Source organism: Salvelinus namaycush, chromosome 35, assembly GCF_016432855.1.
Source record: "Salvelinus namaycush isolate Seneca chromosome 35, SaNama_1.0, whole genome shotgun sequence".
Lineage (NCBI taxonomy): Eukaryota > Metazoa > Chordata > Actinopteri > Salmoniformes > Salmonidae > Salvelinus > Salvelinus namaycush.
Window position 1 is genome coordinate 12,878,110 of NC_052341.1, and position 21,703 is coordinate 12,899,812.

At 42.0% G+C, this 21,703-nt stretch overlaps 1 protein-coding gene across 1 annotated transcript in view; it reads right to left on the reverse strand.

Annotated features, from left to right (window-relative positions):
• The window catches only part of LOC120029539 (protein phosphatase 1 regulatory subunit 21-like), a 28,740-nt gene extending 12,674 nt beyond the window's left edge, over positions 1 to 16,066 (reverse strand). The window contains exons 1-11 of the mRNA XM_038974806.1: positions 15,801 to 16,066; positions 14,150 to 14,218; positions 13,834 to 13,980; positions 13,350 to 13,454; positions 9,960 to 10,124; positions 9,669 to 9,727; positions 8,143 to 8,237; positions 4,910 to 4,962; positions 2,544 to 2,693; positions 1,648 to 1,838; positions 1,196 to 1,332 (exon numbers count right to left, since the gene is read on the reverse strand). Coding sequence (XP_038830734.1) covers positions 1,196 to 1,332; positions 1,648 to 1,838; positions 2,544 to 2,693; positions 4,910 to 4,962; positions 8,143 to 8,237; positions 9,669 to 9,727; positions 9,960 to 10,124; positions 13,350 to 13,454; positions 13,834 to 13,980; positions 14,150 to 14,218; positions 15,801 to 15,854 — 1,225 coding nt within the window. The 5' untranslated portion in view covers positions 15,855 to 16,066. The remainder of the gene's footprint in view (positions 1 to 1,195; positions 1,333 to 1,647; positions 1,839 to 2,543; positions 2,694 to 4,909; positions 4,963 to 8,142; positions 8,238 to 9,668; positions 9,728 to 9,959; positions 10,125 to 13,349; positions 13,455 to 13,833; positions 13,981 to 14,149; positions 14,219 to 15,800) is intronic.
• Positions 16,067 to 21,703: the final 5,637 nt, after the last annotated feature.

Consider the following 21,703-nt stretch of genomic DNA (forward strand, 5'->3'; position numbering starts at 1 on the left):
AATTGGTAAATATTGGACAATCCAGGTGTTCAAAGCTCTTAAGAGACTTACCCAGAAAGACTCAGTTGTAATCACTGCCATAGTAGACTATAACATGTATTGACTCTGTGGGGTGAATACTCTGTAATTATGGTGTATTGTGTGTAGATGGGTGAGGAAAGAAAATCTATTTAATACATTTTGAATTCAGGCTGTAACAACAAAATGTAGAATAAGTCAAGGGGCATGAATACTTTCTGAAGGCACGACATTGACAAGATATTTGACTGTCTGCTCTACCAATGAGAATAAATGTCCGCAAAGGGCAAAGGCAGGAGGGAGCAGACAGGAACATTCTAGATAATGAGAGGGCAGATATGCATGTGAACATGCACAACCCCAATATAAAATATTTTTTCTCAAAGTTGCTGGGATGTCACATGCATCCTCTTATATCAGTACATTCTTAACAACTTCTAGTCTACCAAATAAGCCTTGCTTAACAAATTAACAAAATTCAACACACTTCTAGGCTTGAGTGGTATACCGGGGTATTTTCAAAAAACAACTGTATGATATTCAAAACCATCCCCCAAATATTTTTGTTTCTTTTTCATTCATAAAATTCTATTGAGCCAGTCACATGATGTTTGTTTTCAAAGATCACATGGAGCAAAGTGATGTTTCAAACTTACGTTTTGTGATACGATGTCCACTGTTGAGCAGCACAAGTGGTGATCAAGTTCCACTTGAAATTCCCTACTAAATATCTTATAAATATAACTTAAATATCTAAATGCCAAATACATTTTCTCCAGCTCAGGGCTCCAGCTATGCATTTGGTTTGATAACTTGCTAGCCATAGGTGGTTAGTGTGCAAGTTCAAGCTTCTTGGTTACAGCAAACGATCAATCCCCTCCTGGATAAAGTGTGAGTAGCCTTTTGAGACATTTGTATAACTTTATGAGTTGGGTTGTCTGTACTTGCATTTAGTTTATGTTCGCTTGTGCTTGTTAGCATTTAGTTAGCATCCAATCTAGGAATTTGCTAGTACTTTGTTAGCATGATACGGTATGAAGGTATGGAAATCCACCCAACCCTAACACCCTCCATACAAAAAAAATCCCACACTTGGTCTGCTTCATGCTTTATTCTTGCGTGGACTGATTTTGCCGCAGAGTCAGCCCTCTCACTTCTCCTCTTTATGTTAACTCACTAGGTAAGGCCAGTAGGCTGATGTAGCTGTGTAGTTTGTCGAACAAAGAAGTTATTCTCTTCATGTCACTCTGCAGCTCCTGGTTCTTCGAGGTGAGAGAGGAGGTACACAGAGGAGTCCCGCACTCTTCCTCCAGACTGGTGAGGAGAAGAGAGGAGGAGAGGGTGAGACACATCGGCTGCAGTTACACAGGCAGCCCAATTCTGATATTTTCTTTTGACCAATTATCTGATGTGATTGGTCAAAAGACCAGTTAGTAGAAAAAAAATATCAGAATTGGGCTGCCTGTGTAAACGCAGCCATAGAGAAACACACACTCTTAGAGGTGAGGGCTCAGGTACAGAGGGGCCGTACTCTTCCTCCAGGTTGGGGAGGAGAAGAAGAAGGGGATAGGGAGGAACACACACACACGCATGCATATAGTACACACACCTAATGTAATGAGTACTGACCTTTTGAGCTGGTATGGTAGAATCTTCTGCAGAAAGTGGGTGTAGGAAGTGAAGTGATCGGCAAAGTCCTTGAGTTTCCCCACAGTCTCCAGCACTGTTACTGTGTTCTCTGTGATGCTCTGGTGTAGTTGCACTAGTCCTTCCTCCAGTGGGCGCACATAGGCTGCATTCTCATGTAGATACTGGGAGAACTGGGGGGAAGATTGCGGAGGACAGTTCATCTTACCTACTTCAGCCAAAATCACTTATTGTATGTCACTATGGATAAAAGCAGGGGTGTCAAACTCATTCCACGGAGGGCTGAGTGTCTGCAGGTTTTTGGTTTTGCTTTCAATTAAGCCCTAGACAACCCGATGAAGCGAGTGCCTTACTAATTACTAATTATCCAATCGTATTTGTCACGTGCCGAATACAACACCTTACCATGAAATGCTTACTTACAAGCCCTTAACCAACAATGCAGTTCAAGAAAGAGTTAAGAAAATATATACTAAATAAACTAAAGTAAAAAAATTAATAAAAAGTAACTCAAAATAACAATAGCGAAGCAATTGATCAATTGCTCAAGGCTTGGGGGGTAGAAGCTGTTAAGGAACCTTTTGGACCTAGACATGGCGCTCTGGTACCGCTTGCCATGCGGTAGCAGAGAGAATAGTCTGACTTGGTTGACTGGAGTCTGACAATTTTTTGGGGCCTTCCTCTGACACCGCCTAGTATATAGGACTAATTAGTGACCTTTAATTCATCAATCAAGTACAAGGGAGGAGCGAAAACCCACAGACACTCGGCCCTCTGGAATGAGTTTGACACATATGGATAAGAGCATCTGCTAAATGACTAAAACAGGATGTCAGAGCATAGACTGTGTGTGGGTGTGTATCCCTGTATTTCCTGACCTTCTGGTTGAGTGGTGAGATGGGTTCGATAGAGGAGTCTAGAGGGTAGATGTGTACCCTCTGCTCTGTGTAGGAGTGGAAGTTTAACAAAGCAGCCACTATGTCCTGGACGAAGCCTAAGGCCTGACCAGCCACGTCTCGGGCCTTCAACTGGAGGACAGGAAAAGGAGAAATTAGTACCAAAACTCTGGACCACATATCTACAATGACAATGTATGATGGAGCCCTAACTGTTCTATAAAATATGAGGAAAGAAACAAACAATAATTACAGGATCATGCTATAGTTCAGGGTTCCCCAACTAGTGGCCCGTGATTTTATTTGGCTCCCCAAGTTCTCTTAGCAAAAACATTTTGGGACACAAGACTGTAAAAACACCAGCAAATCAGTTCCAAGTGATTTTAATTTGGGAAAATCAGTTCCAAAGTATTCCTACACACAATAGAGATATGTGGTCTGGGCCTGAAATTAACCTTTTGGTCCACCAGCCACTGTGGCAGGCACATTTCTTTTTACAAATAAAAAAACTATATTAAACATACTGTGTATATACAGTGCCTTCGGAAAGTATTCAGAGCTCTAGAGTTCCTCTGTGGAGATGGGAGAACCTTCCAGAAGGACAACCACCTCTGCAGCACTCCACCAATTAGCCCTTTATGGTAGAGTGGCCAGACGGAAGCCACTCCTCAGTAAAAAGGCACATGACAGCCCGCTTGGAGTTTACCAAAAGGCACCTAGAGACTCTCAGACTATGAGAAAGAAGATTCTCTGGTCTGATGAAACCAAGATTGAACTCTTTGGCCTGAATGCCAAGCATCACGTCTGGAGGAAACATGGCACCATCCCTACGGTGAAGCATGGTGGCAGCATCATGTGGGGATATTTTCTGTGGCAGGGACTGGAAAACTAGTCAGGATCGAGACGAAGATGAACGAAACAAAGTACAGAGAGATACTTGACGAAAACCTGGTCCAGAGTGCTCAGGACCTAAGACTGGGGTGAAGGTTCACCTTCCAACAGTACAACGACCCTAAGCACACAGCCAAGACAACGCAGGAATGGCTTTGGGACAAGTGTCTGAATGTCCTTGAAAGGCCCAGCCAGAGCCCAGACTTGAACCTGATCGAACATCTCTGGAGACCTGAAAATATGCCCATCCAACCTGACGGAGCTTGAGAGGATCTGCAGAAAAGAATGGGAAAATCTACCTTGTAGCATCATACCCAAGAAGACTCGAGGCAGTAATCGCTGCCAAAGGTGCTTCAACAAAGTACTGAGTAAAGGGTCTGACGTACTTACGTAAATGTAATTTCATTTTTTATAAATTTGCAAATAAAATTGTTTTTACTGTTTATGCTTCGTCATCATGGGTTATTGTGTGTAGATTGAGGGGGAAAAACAATTCAATCAATTTTAGTATAAGGCTGTAACTTAATGTGGAAAAAGTCAAGGGGTCTGAATACATACATACGGGGAAAGGGGGATACCTAGTCAGTTGTACAACTGAATGCCTTCAACTGAAATATGTCTTCAGCACTTAACCCAAACCCTCTGAATCAGAGAGGTGCGGGGGGGGGGCTGCCATAATCGACATCCACGTCTTCGGCGCCTAGGGAACAGTGGGTTAATTGCCTCGCTCAGAGCAAAACAAAAATTTTACCTTGTCAGCTCAGGGATTCGATCCAGCAACCTTTCGGTTACTGGCCCAACGCTCTAACCACTATGGATGAGCATGCTTTGTAATGTTTCTAAAACAATAACTGGATTACTATTAAGAAGTGATGTGGTATATTGCTCAATATTAGAAACATTTTTGTGACCCGAATATTTTAAACAAAATATCACAGAGGAGACATTTTTTCAACTGCTTAGTGACAGTGTGCCTGTGTGAGCTAGAGAATGTCTTCGCTAGAAGTTGAAGCAAAGTCCAACATTGTTTTGTTTACAAGCTAGGTTGTTTTTCAATGTAAATAGTCAAGAAACACAAGGACAAAGTCTCACTAGTTGACTTTAGTAAGTTAGACCAACTTGTATGCCTGTGTGCAGTGCTTCTAAAAATGTATCTTCAGCACTTAAATCACACTGCTCACAGCTCCCCAGCCAGGCATTGTCGATGCTCGTTGCGCGTTGTGGGATATATATTGTAGAATTCATAGTTCAACCCGCATTTGGCGGGTGTTAATGTCAAACCTTGTAAGCAAGGTTTAAAATTAATATTATATTTATTTTTTACAATATATCAGTTTCGGCTTCTTACGATCAATTTGCAGTCTACAAATGATTTGTAATTATGTTCTGGCCCGACCATCCACTCAAGAAAAAAATTGAATCTAGTTGATGATGCCTCCTATAGGACTTCCTCTCACCTGGTGTCTTCTGTTGTGTGGTGGAACGTTGAGACTGTTGTAGTCACTGAATTCTGGAGAAAAAGGGAGGGAAATTTAAAGGAGAGGTTGCGAGCAACGGCTCGCCAAACTACCTTCAAACTGCACGCAGAGACATACAAATGGTATCCATGAGTTCATCTGACTCTGGGTGCTTAATTGCCAAAATCTCACACTATGCCTTTAAAGCGCCGAATGATGGCATGTCTTAGCTCTGTCCTTCATATAGCATGAAAACCATCTGAGGAGGAAAACAGGGCTCTAGTGGCATGACACACATTACACAGTGCTTCACTTTTCCTCCTATTACAGCGTCAGTGAGATATGATATTGAATTATGTTCCTTAGTAGAGGTCGACCGATTAATCGGAATGGACGATTAATTAGGGCCGATTTCAAGTTTTCATAACAATCGGTAATCTGTATTTTTGGACAATCTGTATTTTTTTATTTTTTTTACACCTTTATTTAACTAGGCAAGTCAGTTAAGAACACATTCTTATTTTCAATAACGGCCTAGGAACGGTGGGTTAACTGCCTTGTTCAGGGGCAGAACGACAGATTTTTACCTTGTCAGCTCGGGGATTTGTTTTTGCAACCTTCCGGTTAGTAGTCCAACACTAACCACCTGCCTTACATTGCACTCCACGCAGGCTGACTACCTGTTACGCGAGGGCAGCAAGAAGCCAAGGTAAGTTGCTAGCTAGCATTAAACTTATCTTATAAAAAACAATCAATCTTAACATAATCACTAGTTAACTACACATGGTTGATGATATTACTAGTTTATCTAGCTTGTCCTGCGTTGCATATAACCGATGCGGTGCCTGTTAATTTCTCATCGAATCACAGCCTACTTCGACAAATGGGTGATGATTTAACAAGCGCATTTGCGAAAAAAGCACTGTAGTTAGACCAATGTACCTAACCATAAACATCAATGCCTTTCTTTAAAAACAATGCACAAGTATATATTTTTATACCTGCATATTTAGTTAATATTGCCTGCTAACATTAATTTCTTATAACTAGGGAAATTGTGTCACTTCTCTTGCGTTCCGTGCAAGCAGTCAGGGTATATGCAGCAGTTTGGGCCGCCTGGCTCATTGCGAACTGTGTGAAGTCCATTTATTCCTAACAAAGGCCGTAATTAATTTGCCAGAATTGTACATGATTATGACATAACATTGAAGGTTGTGCAATGTAACAGCAATATTTAGACTTAGGGATGCCACCCGTTAGATAAAATACGGAATGGTTCCGTATTTCACTGAAAGAATAAACGTTTTGTTTTCGAAATTATAGTTTCCGGATTCGACCATATTAATGACCAAAGGCTCGTATTTCTGTGTGTTATTATGTTATAATTAAGTCTATGATTTGATAGAGCAGTCTGACTGAGCGGTGGTAGGCAGCAGCAGGCTTGTAAGCATTCATTCAAACAGCACTTTCCTGCGTTTGCCAGCAGCTCTTCGAATTCTTCAAGCATTGCGCTGTTTATGACTTCAAGCCTATCAACTCCCGAGATTAGGCTGGTGTAACCGATGTGAAATGGCTAGCTAGTTAGCGGGGTGCGTCCTAATAGCATTTCAAACGTCACTCGCTCTGAGACTTGGAGTGGTTGTTCCCCTTGCTCTGCATGGGTAACGCTGCTTCGAGGGTGGCTGTTGTCAATGTGTTCCTGGTTCGAGCCCAGGTAGGAGCGAGGAGAGGGACGGAAGCTATACTGTTACACTGGCAATACTAAAGTGCCTATTAGAACATCCAATAGTCAAAGGTATATGAAATACAAATCGTATAGAGAGAAATAGTCCTATAATAACTACAACCTAAAACTTCTTATCTGGGAATATTGAAGACTCATGTTAAAAAGGAACCACCAGCTTTCATATGTTCTCATGTTCTGAGCAAGGAACTTAAACGTTAGCTTTCTTACATGGCACATATTGCACTTTTAATTTCTTCTCCAACACTTTGTTTTGCATTATTTAAACCAAATTGAACATGTTTCATTATTATTTGAGGCTAAATTTATATTATTGATGTACACTGCTCAAAAAAATAAAGGGAACACTTAAACAACACAATGTAACTCCAAGTCAATCACACTTCTGTGAAATCAAACTGTCCACTTAGGAAGCAACACTGATTGACAATAAATTTCACATGCTGTTGTGCAAATGGAATAGACAAAAGGTGGAAATTATAGGCAATTAGCAAGATACCCCCAATAAAGGAGTGATTCTGCAGGTGGTGACCACAGACCACTTCTCAGTTCCTATGCTTCCTGGCTGATGTTTTGGTCACTTGAATGCTGGCGGTGCTCTCACTCTAATGGTAGCATGAGACGGAGTCTACAACCCACACAAGTGGCTCAGGTAGTGCAGCTCATCCAGGATGGCACATCAATGCGAGCTGTGGCAAGAAGGTTTGCTGTGTCTGTCAGCGTAGTGTCCAGAGCATGGAGGCGCTACCAGGAGACAGGCCAGTACATCAGGAGACGTGGAGAAGGCCGTAGGAGGGCAACAACCCAGCAGCAGGACCGCTACCTCCGCCTTTGTGCAAGGAGGAGCACTGCCAGAGCCCTGCAAAATGACCTCCAGCAGGCCACAAATGTGCATGTGTCTGCTCAAACGGTCAGAAACAGACTCCATGAGGGTGGTATGAGGGCCCAACGTCCACAGGTGGGGGTTGTGCTTACACACTTGATTTCACAGAAGTGTGATTGACTTGGAGTTACATTGTGTTGTTTAAGTGTTCCCTTTATTTTTTTGAGCAGTGTATTATATTAAGTTAAAATAAGTGTTTTCAGTATTGTTGTAATTGTCATTATTAGAAATACATTTTTACATTTAAAAAATATATATATAATAAATAAAAATCGTCCGATTAATCGGTATTGACATTTTTCGGTCCTCCAATAATCGGTATCGGCGTTGAAAAATCATAAATCGGTCGACCTCTAGTAGATAGTACTGCATACATAAATATGTGTGGGTGTCATGTCTTAGAATGGGAAGACATGCTCATAGATAAACCATCATCAGTGATGTGTCTACAAGGTTGTGTTCATTAGAGCACACACTGCAACAGAAAATGTATAATGTGCAGTTTCATATTGGACAAATCCAGGTAGTCCCTCACTCTTTGTCTGTTTTCTTCCTAATAAACATGATCTGGGTCAGTGAAATGTTGCATAGTGAACTAGTACTCACTGGTGTCGTTGAAAGGCACTTTCTCCTGGATGACAATGCTGCTCTTTTTCACCTGTCTGCTGAGCTCTGACTGACACTTCCTCAACTGCTGCTGACTGGAGAGAGAGGGATGATGGTGAGAGGAAGGGATGATGGTGAGAGGAAGGGATGATGGTGAGAGGAATCAGGAGATGGTGAATGACCACTCAGTGACCATAATAAATACTTCCCTATCCGCATTATTACAACTCTCATTATTCCTTCATGTTAACCACAAGTCCTCTACCAGATACATACAATCATTCTCCATGAACAAAACATTAGGATCATTTGCTCTTTCCATGACATAGATTTCACTTGGAGGCACCTGGTCAGCCTATGATCCCTTATTGATGTCACCTGTTAAATCCACTTCAAATCTGTGTAGATGGGGCCTCCCGAGTGGCGCAGCAGTCTAAGGCACTGCATCGCACTGCTAGAAGCGTCACTACAGATCTGTGTTTGACCCCGGGCTGTGTCGCAGCCGGCCCCGACCGAGAGACCCATGAGGCGGCGCACATTTGGCCCAGCTTTGTCCGGGTTAGTGGAGGGTTTGGCTGGCTGGGATGATAGTAGGTGCCAGGTGCTCCGGTTTGAGTGTGTCAAGAATTGCAACGGGTTTTTCACGCTCAACAGTTTCCTGTGTGTATCAAGAATGGTCCACCACCCAAAGGACATCCAGCCAACTTAAACTGTGGGAAGCATTTGAGTCAACATGGGCCAGTATCCCTGTGGAACGCTTTGGACATCTTGTAGAGTCCATGCCCCGACGGATTGAGGCTGTTCTGAGGGCAAAAAGCCGTGCAACTCAATATTAGGAAGATTTTGCTAATGTTTTTTAACACTCAGTGTAACTCACTAGGTAGTAGGCTGATGTTAATCAAAGATTATCTACAGGGCCTTCAGAAGGTATTCACACCCTTGACGTTTCCACATTGTGTTGCGTTACAGCCTGAATTTAAAATGGTTTACATTTTGATTGTCACTGGCCTACACACAATACCCCATAATGTCAAAGTGGAAATGTTCACAAATTAATCAAAAACGAAAATCTGAAATGTCTTGAGTCAATAAGTATTCAACCCCTTGTTACGGCAAGCCTAAAATACATTCAGGAGTAAAAATGTGCTCAACAAGTCACATAAGTTACATGGTCTCACTCTGTGTGCAATAACTATGTTAACATGATTTTTGAATGACTACCTCTCTGTACCCCACGCATACAGATAACTGTAAGGTCACTCAGTCCAGCAGTGAATTTCAAACACAGCTTTAACCACAAAGACCAGGTTTTCCAATGCCTCGCAAAGAGGTCAACATGGGCCAGCATCCCTGTGGAATGCTTTCAACACCTTGTCGAATCCATGCCCCAACAAATTGAGGCTGTTCTGATGGCAAGAGGATTGCAACTCAATATTTGGAAGGTGATCCTAATGTTTTGTACACTCAGTGTATATAGCATGTGTGTATCTAACTGGCACATGTGTAGATTAGAACAAGATATTTACCATTCCTCTGTCCGAGCTCTGCACTCTTTAGCTTCCCTCTCCAGAGTCTGGGATTTCACCTGTAGGAGGACACAGCAAATAGCATCATGTATTACTATTCTATCGTTTACCAATAACAAAAGATTGAGTTTTGCCTTTGTTCAGTCGCTTCCTACTTGCCCTCATCCTCCTTCCAGCCATCTCTCTCGCCATCTCACCTCTACTCAGACCTGGTCACTAACGTCTTTCAATGGTGTCCATGTATTTGATGGTGAGACATCCACTTCTCTCTCCACCTCCCCTCCCGCTCACCTCTAGTCTGGCCTTGTCACTCTGTAGTCTCTCAATAGTGTCCATGTATTTGGAGGTGAGTCCGTCCACTATGGCCTGGTGCTGTTCATGGTCTCTCTCCAGCTCCTCCAACAGGCCCTTCAGCTGAGACTCCTGCTGCCTGTGCTGCTCATCAGCCTCATAGAACTTAGAATAGAACATAACTTTATTGTCCAACCGAGGATTAAACATTTCTTTGGGCATCACCTTACAAGAATTCTAAAAATATCATTCTCAGACACACATTCTAGAACAGACCAGCACACAAAAACAACTGATCAAATACATTATGTAGTACACATATTCAAGCCAGTAGTCCCTTGGTAAACACTTGCCCATACATACATACAGTTGAAGTTGGAAGTTTACATACACCTTAGCCAAATACATTTAAACTCAGTTTTTCACAATTCTTGACATTTAATCATAGTAAAAATTCCCTGTTTTAGGTCAGTTAGGATCACCACTTTATTTTAAGAATGTGAAATGTCAGAATAATAGCAGAGAGAATGATTTACTTCAGCTTTTATTTCTTTCATCACATTCCCAGTGGGTCAGAAGTTTACATACACTCAATTAGTATTTGGTAGCATTGCCTTGAAATTGTTTAACTTGGGTCAAACATTTCAGGTAGACTTCCACAAGCTTCCCACAATAAGTTGGGTGAATTTTGGCCCATTCCTCCTGACAGAGATGGTCAGGCCTCCTTGCTCGCACAAGCTTTTCCGGTTCCGCCCACAAATGTTCTATAGGATTGAGGTCAGGGCTTTGTGATAGCCACTCCAATACCTTAACTTTGTTGTCCTTAAGCCATTTTGCCACAACTTTGGAAGTATGCTTGGGGTCATTGTCCATTTGGAAGAACCATTTGCGACCAAGTTTTAACTTCCTGACTGATGTCTTGAGATGCCGCTTCAATATATCCACATAATTTTCTTGCCTCATGATGCCATCTATTTTGTGAAGTGCACCAGTCCCTGCTGCAGAAAAGCACCCCCACAACATGATGCTGCCACCCCCGTGCTTCACAGTTGGGATGGTGTTCTTCGACTTGCAAGCCTCCCCCTTTTTCCTCCAAACACAACAATGGTCATTATGGCCAAACAGTTCTATGTTTGTTTCATCAGAACAGAGTACATTCCTCCAAAAAGTATAATCGTTGTCCCTATGTGCAGTTGCAAACCGTAGTCTGGCTTTTTTATGGCGGTTTTAGAGCAGTGGCTTCTTCCTTGCTGAGCGGCCTTTCAGGTTATGTCGATATAGGACTCGTTTTACTGTGGATATAGATACTTTTGCACCAGTTTCCTCCAGCATCTTCACAAGGTCCTTTGCTGTTGCTCTGGGATTGATTTGCACTTTTCGAACAAAAGTATGTTCATCTCTAGGAGACAGAATGCGTCTCCTTCCTGAGCGGTATGACGGCTGCGTGGTCCCATGGTGTTTATACTTGCGTACTATTGTTTGTACAGATGAACGTGGTACCTTCAGGCGTTTGGAAATTGCTCCCAAGGATGAACCACACTTGTGGAGGTCTACAATTTTATTTCTGAGGTCTTTTCTGAGGCTGATTTCTTTTGATTTTCACATGATGTCAAGCACAAAGGCACTGAGTTTAAAGGTAGGCCTTGAAATACATCCACAGGTACACCTCCAATTGACTCAAATTATGTCAATTAGCCTATCAGAAGCTTCTAAAGCCATGACATAATTCTCTGAAATTTTCTAAGCTGTTAAAAAGGCACAGTCAACTTAGTGTATGTAAGTTTCTGACCCACTGGAATTGTGATACAGTGAATTATAAGTGAAATAATCTGTCTGTAAACAACTGTTTGAAAAATTACTTGTGTCATGCACAAAGTAGATGTCCTAACCGACTTGCCAAAACTATAGTTTGTTAACAAGAAATGTGTGGAGTGGTTGAAAAACTAGTTTTAATGGCTCCAACCTAAGTGTATGTAAAGTTCCGACTTCAACTGTATACAGTGCATTCGGAAAGTATTCAGACCACTTGACCTTTTCCACATTTTGTTTCGTTACAGCCTTTTTCTGAAATGGATTAGATTGATTAGGGGCAAAAAATATCTACACACAATACCCCATAATGACAAAGTAAAAACATGTTTAGACATTTTAGCAAATGCACATAAAATTGAATAAAATATGAACATAAGTAGTCAGACCTTTTACTCAGTACTTTGTTGAAGCACCTTTGGCAGCGATTACAGCCTCAAATCTTGGGTATGATGCTACAAGCTTGGCACACCTGTATTTGGGGAGTTTCTCCCATTCTTCTCTGCAGATCCTCTCAAGCTCTTGTCAGTTTGGATGGGGTGTGTCGCTACACAGCTATTTTCAGGTTTCTTAGATGTTTGATCGGGTTCTCCCAGTCCTTGCCGCTGAAAAACATCCCCACAGCACGATGCTGCCACCACATTTCACTGTAGGGATGGTGCCAGGTTTCTTCCAGATGTGATGCTTGGCATTCAGGCCAAAGAGTTCAATCTTGGTTTCATCAGAGCAGATAATCTTGTTTCTCATGGTCTGAGAGTCCTTTAAGTGCTTTTGGGCAAACTCCAAGTGGGCTGTCATGTGCCTTTTACTGAGAAGTGGCTTCCATCTGGCCACTACCATAAAGGCCTGATTAATGGAGTGCTGCAGAGATGGTTGTCCTTCTGGAAGGTTCTCCCATCTCCAAAGACGAACTTTAGAGCTCTGTCAGAGTGACCATCGGGTTCGTGGTCACCTCCCTGAACAATGCCCTTGTCCCCCAATTGCTCACTTCGGCCGGGCGGTCATCTCTAGGAAGAGTCTCGGTTGTTCCAAACTTCTCCCATTTAAGAATGACTTCTCCCATTTAAGAATGAATGTCACTATATTCTTGGGGACCTTCAATGCTGCAGACATTTTTTGGTACCCTTCCCCAGATCTGTGCCTCGACACAATCCTGTCTCAGAGCTCTACGGACAATTCCTTTGACCTCATAGCTTGGTTTTTGCTCTGAAATCCACTGTCAACTGTGGGACCTTATATTGACACCTGTGTGCCTTCCAAATCATGTCCTATCAACTGAATTTACCACAGGTGGACTCCAATCAAGATGTAGAAATCTCAAGGATGATCAATGGAAACAGGATGCACCTGACCTCAATTTCAAGTCTCATAGCAAAGGGTCTCAATACTTAGGTAAATAAAAAACTGTATTTGCTTTGTCATTATGGGGTATTGTGTGTAGATTGATGAGGATTCTTTTTTTCTTTTTTTGAACCCATTGTAGAATAAGGCTGTAATGTAACAAAATGTGGAGAAAGGGAAGGGGTCTGAATACTTTCCAAATGCATTGTATACACTTCCATGTCTCAGAGACAGACATACCTGGATGTGAAGCCTCTCGTTCTCCTGGATCTTCTTCTGCAGGTCCTCATCAAACACACTCTGGGTCTGCTGCAAGCCCTGTTGGGAGGGGGAGTCCCCTTTGTTCTGGTGAAGAGAAAGTGTCTGAGATCGACTGCACCAAATCACTGATCGACAAATCACCTTGCATCCCAAATTAATACTCATTATGTGATCGAGATGAGTGATTCTGCACTTTGCCTTACTTAAACTGATCTCCTCAAACATGATCAAAGGTAAAAGGAGAGCAGGGTAAGCCTGTCGAACTATGACATGTCTGATTGTGGGGTGCACCCTCCTCCCTGTCTAATATACTGCCATTTTAGCAGTTGCCTTTATCCAAAGCTATAGTCATGCGTGCATACATTTTACGCAGGGGCGGTCCCGGAAATCGTACCCACAATCCGGTCGTTGCAAGAGCCATGCTTTACCAACTGAGCTACAGAGGACCACTGTCTGTCTCTACCTTGCTCTTCTTGCCCTTGGCCTCACTGGCAGCCAGTTCCTCTTGCAGCAGCTCTACTCTCTTAGCCAGCTGCTGGTTCCTGAAGGTGAGACTGTCCATCTCCTGCTCCACCTTCCTCAGGCTCTGTTCTCGCTGCTTCACCTGATCCTGTAGTGTCGGGGTGGAGGAGAAGACGCTTAGTGATTTTAAAGTAAATCACCCAAAATTCCCAGGTTTTTCAGAATTCCTGGTTGGAGGATTCCCTTCCTGATTATTTCCTCCAACCAGGATTAGAATTTTGAAACCCTATTCCAGAGGGGTCTGAATGATTCTGTACCTTAAGAGAGGTGGAGCTGGCCTGCTCATCTACCACGCCTTTCTTCAAGACCTGGTTCTGTGCCCGGAGCTATGGAGAAATGGGGAGTATAGACACTGAGCTGTAGGTCTACTGCAGACACACCACCTCTAAAGACCAAACTGGCCAAATGTACAGTATTGCCTCGGCCTTTGGCTTCTAAGCAAAGCAACATAGCTATTTTATGGATTTATTTTGTGTGAGACATATTGTTAAATCATAAAATATGGATAACTCCACTGCAATGCATGACTGCACTAACATTTCTGAAGGTTGGGTGAATGTTGCTGCTTATTGGGAAACTACAACCCAGATTTAATGGAAAATAGAAATAACAGGATATTGGCCAGCGGGGGGCTGTGGTTTTACAACAGTCAGACAGGAAACACCATGCATTCACTGCCTGTCAACTGAAACAGTGCGGGTCAGGAGGATGGTTCTTATATTAACCAAAGCTAGTCAGTCTAACTGACATTTATTTTAATAATGCCTAAAAAGGGTTTTTAGGATGGGTACTATTGACATGGATACCAATCCATTTTCTACCTAACGTATGACAGGGGGTTTGAAGAACATGGCTGCCCATGTTTTACTCAGGCTATGTAACATTGTATTGTTTAGAGAAGGGTGGCTTCTGTTCTGGCCTACCCTCCTCCCTTTGTCATAAAAGACTAAGACGCATTGTGAGTGTCAGCTGACATATCAGGCAGTGACCTAGGCTAAATCATAGAGTGAAGATACCATCCAAAATACTGTTCACTATGAGATTGTTTTGATTGATTTACAGCAGTTAGCAACATCCTTTGCTGTACACAGTTCACGTTCATAGTAAACAGTGCAGTAAAGACACCAAATATTGTCTTCGATTATCACAAACACCAATCAACCTATTGATGGCCTGCTCTCTCTATACTTGACAATACACCCAGGAGGGTGACACACTAGTGAGTAGTGACACCCTGAAAAGGAACTTGATTGGAAACAGATCGAGCTAAGTAACTAGATACTTTGGACAGCACCTTTTATTTTTTAGGTTGGTGGAGGAGGAATAATGGTTCGGGCTAGGCCCCTTAGTTCCAGTGAAGGGAAATCTTAATGCTAGAGCATACAATGACATTCTAGATGATTCTGTGCTTCCAACTTTTGTGGCAACAGCTTGGGGAAGGCCCTTTCTTGTTTCAGCATGACAATGCCTCCGTACACAAAGCGAGGTCCATACAGAATTGTTTTTTTTAGATCAGTGTGGAAGAACTTGACTGGCCTGCACAGAGCCCTGACATCAACCCCATCGAACACCTTTGGGATGAATTGATACACCGACTGCAAACCAGGCCTAATCGCCCAACATCAGTGCCGACCTCACTAATGCTCGTGGCTGAATGGAAGCAAGTCCCGCAGCAATGCTCCAATATCTAGTAGAAAGCCTTCCCAGAAGAGTGGAGGCTGTTATAGCTGCGAAGGGGGGCCCAACTCCATATTAATGCCCATGATTTTGAAATTAGATGTTCGACGAGTAGGTGTCCACATACTTTTGATCATATAGTGTACCTTGCACGTTAGTTAGAATGAATCAGCAATCGGATTAAATAGCCAAGAACTGTGGCTAACGATAGAGCAACAAATAACTGCTTACCTTTGAATACTCCAGGGCCAATTTGGTGTATTTCCCTTGCAGGTCTGCAGCCATTGCTTTAGGAAAAAATAAAGCTAGTTAGCTGGATAACCAATATGTCATGGAATAGTTAGCTAACACGAGAAAATAAACTGGCTAGTTACTGTAGCGCAGGTACACTGACTAGTTAGCTTGCCGTTTCTTTATCTGAATGACAGTTGGTGCAAGTGACTGATAAACAGTTTCATGCAATGTAGGAAGGGGAGGGAAGCTATTCTATCATCTGATTGAGTGGTAAAGCCGGACGTTATTCAGCTAGCTAGTAAGCTAACGTCCCAGCAACAATAAAAAAAGAACTTCCGGGTCAGTAAATTTTCCAAATAAAAGTCCTCCACGTAATAGTAGAAAAGCGTCAATAAACGGTATATTTTATTATATGAAAAATAATTGTCTATAACTTAACAATGATTCATATTTGTTGTTATTTAAGTGACATTTGAACCAGGAAAACATGTTTCAATGTCAAATAAAGAATAACACATTTCCGTATAAAGTATACACATATAGCACTGCACAGGAAAACTATCGAATGTGTGTCCATAAATCCAGGGTCTAGTCTACTCACTGGAGTCCCTAGAAAACAAATGAGGTGAGTTTTAACAAAAAGATAGGTCATAGGAAGTGTTGCTGGACTTTAAAATTAAAATTGCATAAAGTATTTTGAAAATACAAATTACAGCAGTCAAAAGTATCTTGTTTCAAAATACATTGGAGTGTAGTTCAGCCCAGTGTAATGTTAATGACAAAATACTCCAGTGAAATACATATTTAAAATACATCCAACAGAAATGTTGCATTTAGTAAATGCATGAGACACAACAAACCATAAAATATAACAATGAATGGAAGTTAAAAAATGCGCAAAGTGCATAAAACAGGTTAAAAGAGCAGGTTTAAATACATGTGCAATTTGTGGTCAGCAGCCCTCCAATCTGGGATTTAAAATCATCAATTAGAGTAAAATGATCTAGTTTTAGGTCCTTCTGTAGTGTTCCAAGATAAGGTAAATGGAAACTATAGAGGACTTGCAGTTGACGTACGACGCCTCCTGGTGGCCATGTTGGAAGACCACATTAATTCATCGACAACAGATGAGTGACTACCACAAACTGCTTGATAATGGTGCCTTAAACTAGTTGATTCATCACCATGGTCATTTTCTGTTCAGTATTTGCCTGCTCCAACAAGGCAGGAAAGACAACGAGGATTTTTTTTTTTTTACAGATTCCCTGCAACCATTGGTGACAAGGAGATAGCACGCGCTCCAGCAGGTATATTTCACTGGTCATCCCCAAAACCAACACTTCCTTTGGCCGCCTTTCCTTCCAGTTCTCTGCTGCCAATGACTGGAACGAATTGCATAAATCTCTGATGCTGGAGTCTTATATCTCCCTCTCTAACTTTAAGCATCAGCTGTCAGAGCAGCTTATTGATCACTGTACCTGTACACAGCCAATCTGTAAATAGCACACCCAACTACCTCATCCCCATATTATTACTTACCCTCTTGCTCTTTTGCACCCCAGTATCTCTACATGCACATCATCATCTGCACATCTATCACTCCAGTATTAATGCTAAATTGTAATTATTTCACCTCTAAGGCCTATTTATTGCTTTACCTCCCTACTCTTCTACATTTACACACACTGTACATAGATTTTTCTATTGTGTTATTGACTGTACGTTTGTTTATGTGTAACTATGTGTTATTGTTTTTGTCGCACTGCTTTGCTTTATCTTGGCCAGGTCGCAGTTGTAAATGAGAACTTGTTCTCATCTGGCCGACCTGGTTAAATACAGGTGAAAAAATGCAAAATAAGTGTCAAGAACTGTCGGAAAAATGAAAACTTTTTTACCCGTCAAGACCCGAATCCAGACAGCCTTCAGTACAGGGTTTACATACCTTAAGGGAAGTCTGGGACGGGAGCCGTATGGTTAGTGAAGAAAGTCCCATTGCAAATGTACGGTCCCTTACCTGACGTCTTAATACGTCGCAGAAAATCGCGGACGGCGTCGGGCCGTGGGCGGCGGAGAGCTCTTTCAGGAAGTCACTCAAAAAAACGTTTCGGAATTTCGGTTTCCGTTTTATAAAAATGACAAATTTTTGACTTTTTTCTGCATTCTCGAAAATTCCCACAAGAGGGAAAATAAATCATATTGCAGGCGCACGAGCACGTGGCAAACGAGCGCGGCCTTTTCTCCTAAACTGAAAATATTTCGAAGACGAAACTCGGCGAGCGTAGGTTTGGAGTAATGGGCAGTTGGCCCCGAACGAGATGGCGTCGAGACCTCGGCGCTTTTTGAGTTATGGCCATTTTTCTGGGATTAAAGGGTTAAAACGCAAGTAGGGTGCTAATTTGACCGCTTCATGTCAAAGTACATAAGCATACGGTGTCAGGAAAAAAAGAACCAGCCATTTATCTATCGTAATTTAAGAGAAATCGTACATTGACCGTTTGGTGATGTTCACAAAGAGGATTTTTTTTTTCAAAAAAATCACAGATCCAGTTGCAGTGTGTTCAGACGTACATTTTTAAAGTGGGTCTCGAAGCTCTGCGAGAATCCTGTGATTTTATATGATTTTATGAAATAACACACACTCATTTAACCCTCTTTAAATAAGTCAGTTCTTAACATAAAGACTTAAAACTCAATATTATATAAGAGCCTACACCAAGGAGGGTATGTGTTCAATTTCAGCTTCCTATGTCAACTGGAAGTACCTTAAAATGGTGCCACAGGGTCAGGTTTGAAGGGTAATAAAGGTCAGATCTTTTCAAAACTTCACTTGTGTGATTAGACAACCCTCATGAACTGTAATCAGTCATTTTTCCCAACAGATGTCAAAGAAAATCTCTCTCACACAATCACACACACACAAAAAGGAAAGATGGAGTAAAAAAGTACGGTGCTTAACGACACACAAAGCCCACAATGGCATTACTATTATCTCTAGGCCGTGCCGAGTTCAACGAGATGCCCCGCTTGACCGTAGCTCGCTCGGTTTGAGCACAGCGACCGTTACAAGAGAACGGACACAAATGACCTTTTGACCTCAATGTCAATTTCATTTGCTTTTGGGACACAGAGAGAGAACCGTTAAGGTTAGAAACACAATTTCACCTCAGGAGTGTTCTTAAGGTCCTCCCGATCTGTGCAAGCCTAACCCTGACCTTGTGGCATTAACCCTTCACAGTTAAAAGAAGGTGTTTACATCAAATAGTTTACAATGAAATGTCTCCCCATTGGAATACATTGACTGCACCTCTAAATTCAACCTAAAGCCTATGTGGGTTATGATTGTCTTATGAACCTGTCTTTGATGTCAGTCCATCAAGCCACCATGAGGTCTACCTGTGTCGATTCTAAGCTTCCTGGAGCAACCGGAAGTGGTTAAATCACCCTAAAAGTGTTTGCCATAGCCAACCTGCAGTTTGAGAGAAATAGTGCATTCAGCCCTATGTAAATCAGTCAATTTTTAACATACAGACTTAAAACTCAGGATTCTGTAACAGCCTACTCCAGTGATGATATGTGTTTATTTATAGCTTCCTGTGACAAACGGAAGTGCCATAACTGGTGTCAAATGGGCTGTTTCGAAGGGTTAAAAATGTCAAATCTTTCCAAAACTTCATATATGTGAATAGACAACCCTCATGAACTGTAAATCAGTCCTTCATCCCATCAGATTTCAAAAAAAAAAAATACACACCGACACAGAAATGATGGAGGGACACACTGAGGGGCTAAGAGGCAGACAGTGCCTGCAGTAGTTACTTTTGTTCCAACTTTTAAAGAACCGTCAGACCTAGAGTTCTGAAAATTTACAAACCTGTTCTAGACCTCAGGTCGATTGTGCACGGTGAATTATATGGCTCTAGAAGGTTCTCGGATCGATAAAAAGCCTCGTGTATTTGCCATGTTTTCAATTCATTTTGACCTCAACGAAACGGACGACATTTAGAAAAGTCCCAGAGTCTCAAGACTAGGTGCGTTGAAACCGGCTCGGCCCATAGAGACAGACCCCAACGAGCCTGTTTGATTGCTCATTCAAGGACCCCGTAGCAAGGCAATGAAAAAAGTGGCATTTCAGCACCAATTAGGGTTTTGCTCGGGCACCGAATGACCTATCGAGCCGAAACTTGGGATTCGAGGTCGCTTCACATAGGGCTAAACATAATGTGTGAACTGGACCCGCAGCTAGAACATAACTACGTATTATTTGTTTTATTATGGTTTAAATAGAAGGCGCTGTGAATTTTGGGCCTGCTCTGAAATATGTTATAGTTGGCTTCTAAAGGAGTTGGAAAAAGTGAGTTTGGAGTCAGATGGTATCAGTTTGGTGTCTGAAAATATCTATTTGACTGATGGACACTGACTTGCTCGTTGACTTTTGTACATTTGCAATATGTTTCAACGGGGAGGTACCATGAGGAAAAAGCGACATGATGAAATTTCACGAAACGAGCGATGGAGAGGAACCACTATCACTGCCCGGCCATCCTGAGGTCATCAGACCGTTGACTTTTGCATTTCTAAAGTATTTAAGAGAATGTACGTTACATTTGCAATATGATTCAACATCACATCATATTGCAAATGCACGTTAGATTTGCAATATGATGTGATGTTGAATCATATTGCAAATGTAACGTGCATTCTTTAAATACTTTAGAAATACAAAAGTCAACGTCCTGATGACCTCAGGATGGCCGGGCAGTGATAGTGGTTCCTCTCCAACGCTCGTTGCGTGAAATTTCATCATGTCGCTTTTTCCTCATGGTACCTCCCCGTTGAAACATATTGCAAATGTACAAAAGTCGACTAGCAAGTCAACTAGCAAGTGTCAACAAAAGTCAACTAGCAAGTGTCCATCAGTCAATTGGATATTTTCAGACACCAAACTGATACCATCTGACTCCAAACTCACTTTTTACAACTCCTTTAGAAGCCAACTATCACATATTTCAGAGCAGGCCCAAAATTCACAGCGCCTTCCATGAATGCACCAAAATAGCATTCTGAAATCACCACTAAAATGACATTGCCATATTCTCCAGGCCGTGCCGAGTTCAACGGGATGCCCCGCTTGACCGTAGCTCGCTCGGTCTGAGCGCCGCGACCGTTACAAGAGAACGGACACGAATGACCTTTTGACCTCAATGTCAATTTCATTTGCTTTTGGGAGACAGAGAGAGAACCGTTAAGGTTAGAAGCACAATTTCACCTCGGGAACAATCCTAAGGTCCTCCCGATCTGTGCAAGCCTAACCTTGACCTTGTGGCATTAACCCTTCACAGTTAAAAGAAGGCGTTTACATCAAACATTTTACAATGACATTTCGCCCCATAGGAATACATTGACTGCTCCTCTAAATTCAACCTGAAGCCTATGTGGGTTATGAATGTCTTATGAACCTGTCTTTGATAACAATCCATCAGGCTACTATGAGGTCTACCTGTGTTGATTTTAAGCTACCTGGAGCAACCGGAAGTGGTTAAAATCACCCTAAAAAGTGTCCAGATATACATGACTTGCAATTTTGAAAATCACTGCATTCAACCCTATGTAGATCAGTCAATTCTTAACGTATAGACTTAAAACTCAGGATTCTGTAACAGCATACCCCAGTCAAGATATGTGTTTACCTATAGCTTCCTGTGCCAACCGGAAGTGCCTTAAAATGGTTTCATGGTGCTGTTTCGAAGGGTTAAAAAGGTCAGAACTTTTCAAAACTTCATTTGTGTGATTAGACAAGCCTCATGAACTGTAAATCAGTCATTTCTCTAAGCAGATGTCAAAGGAAAGCTCTCTCTCACACAAAAACACACACACAAAGCAATGATGGAGTGAAAAAGTAC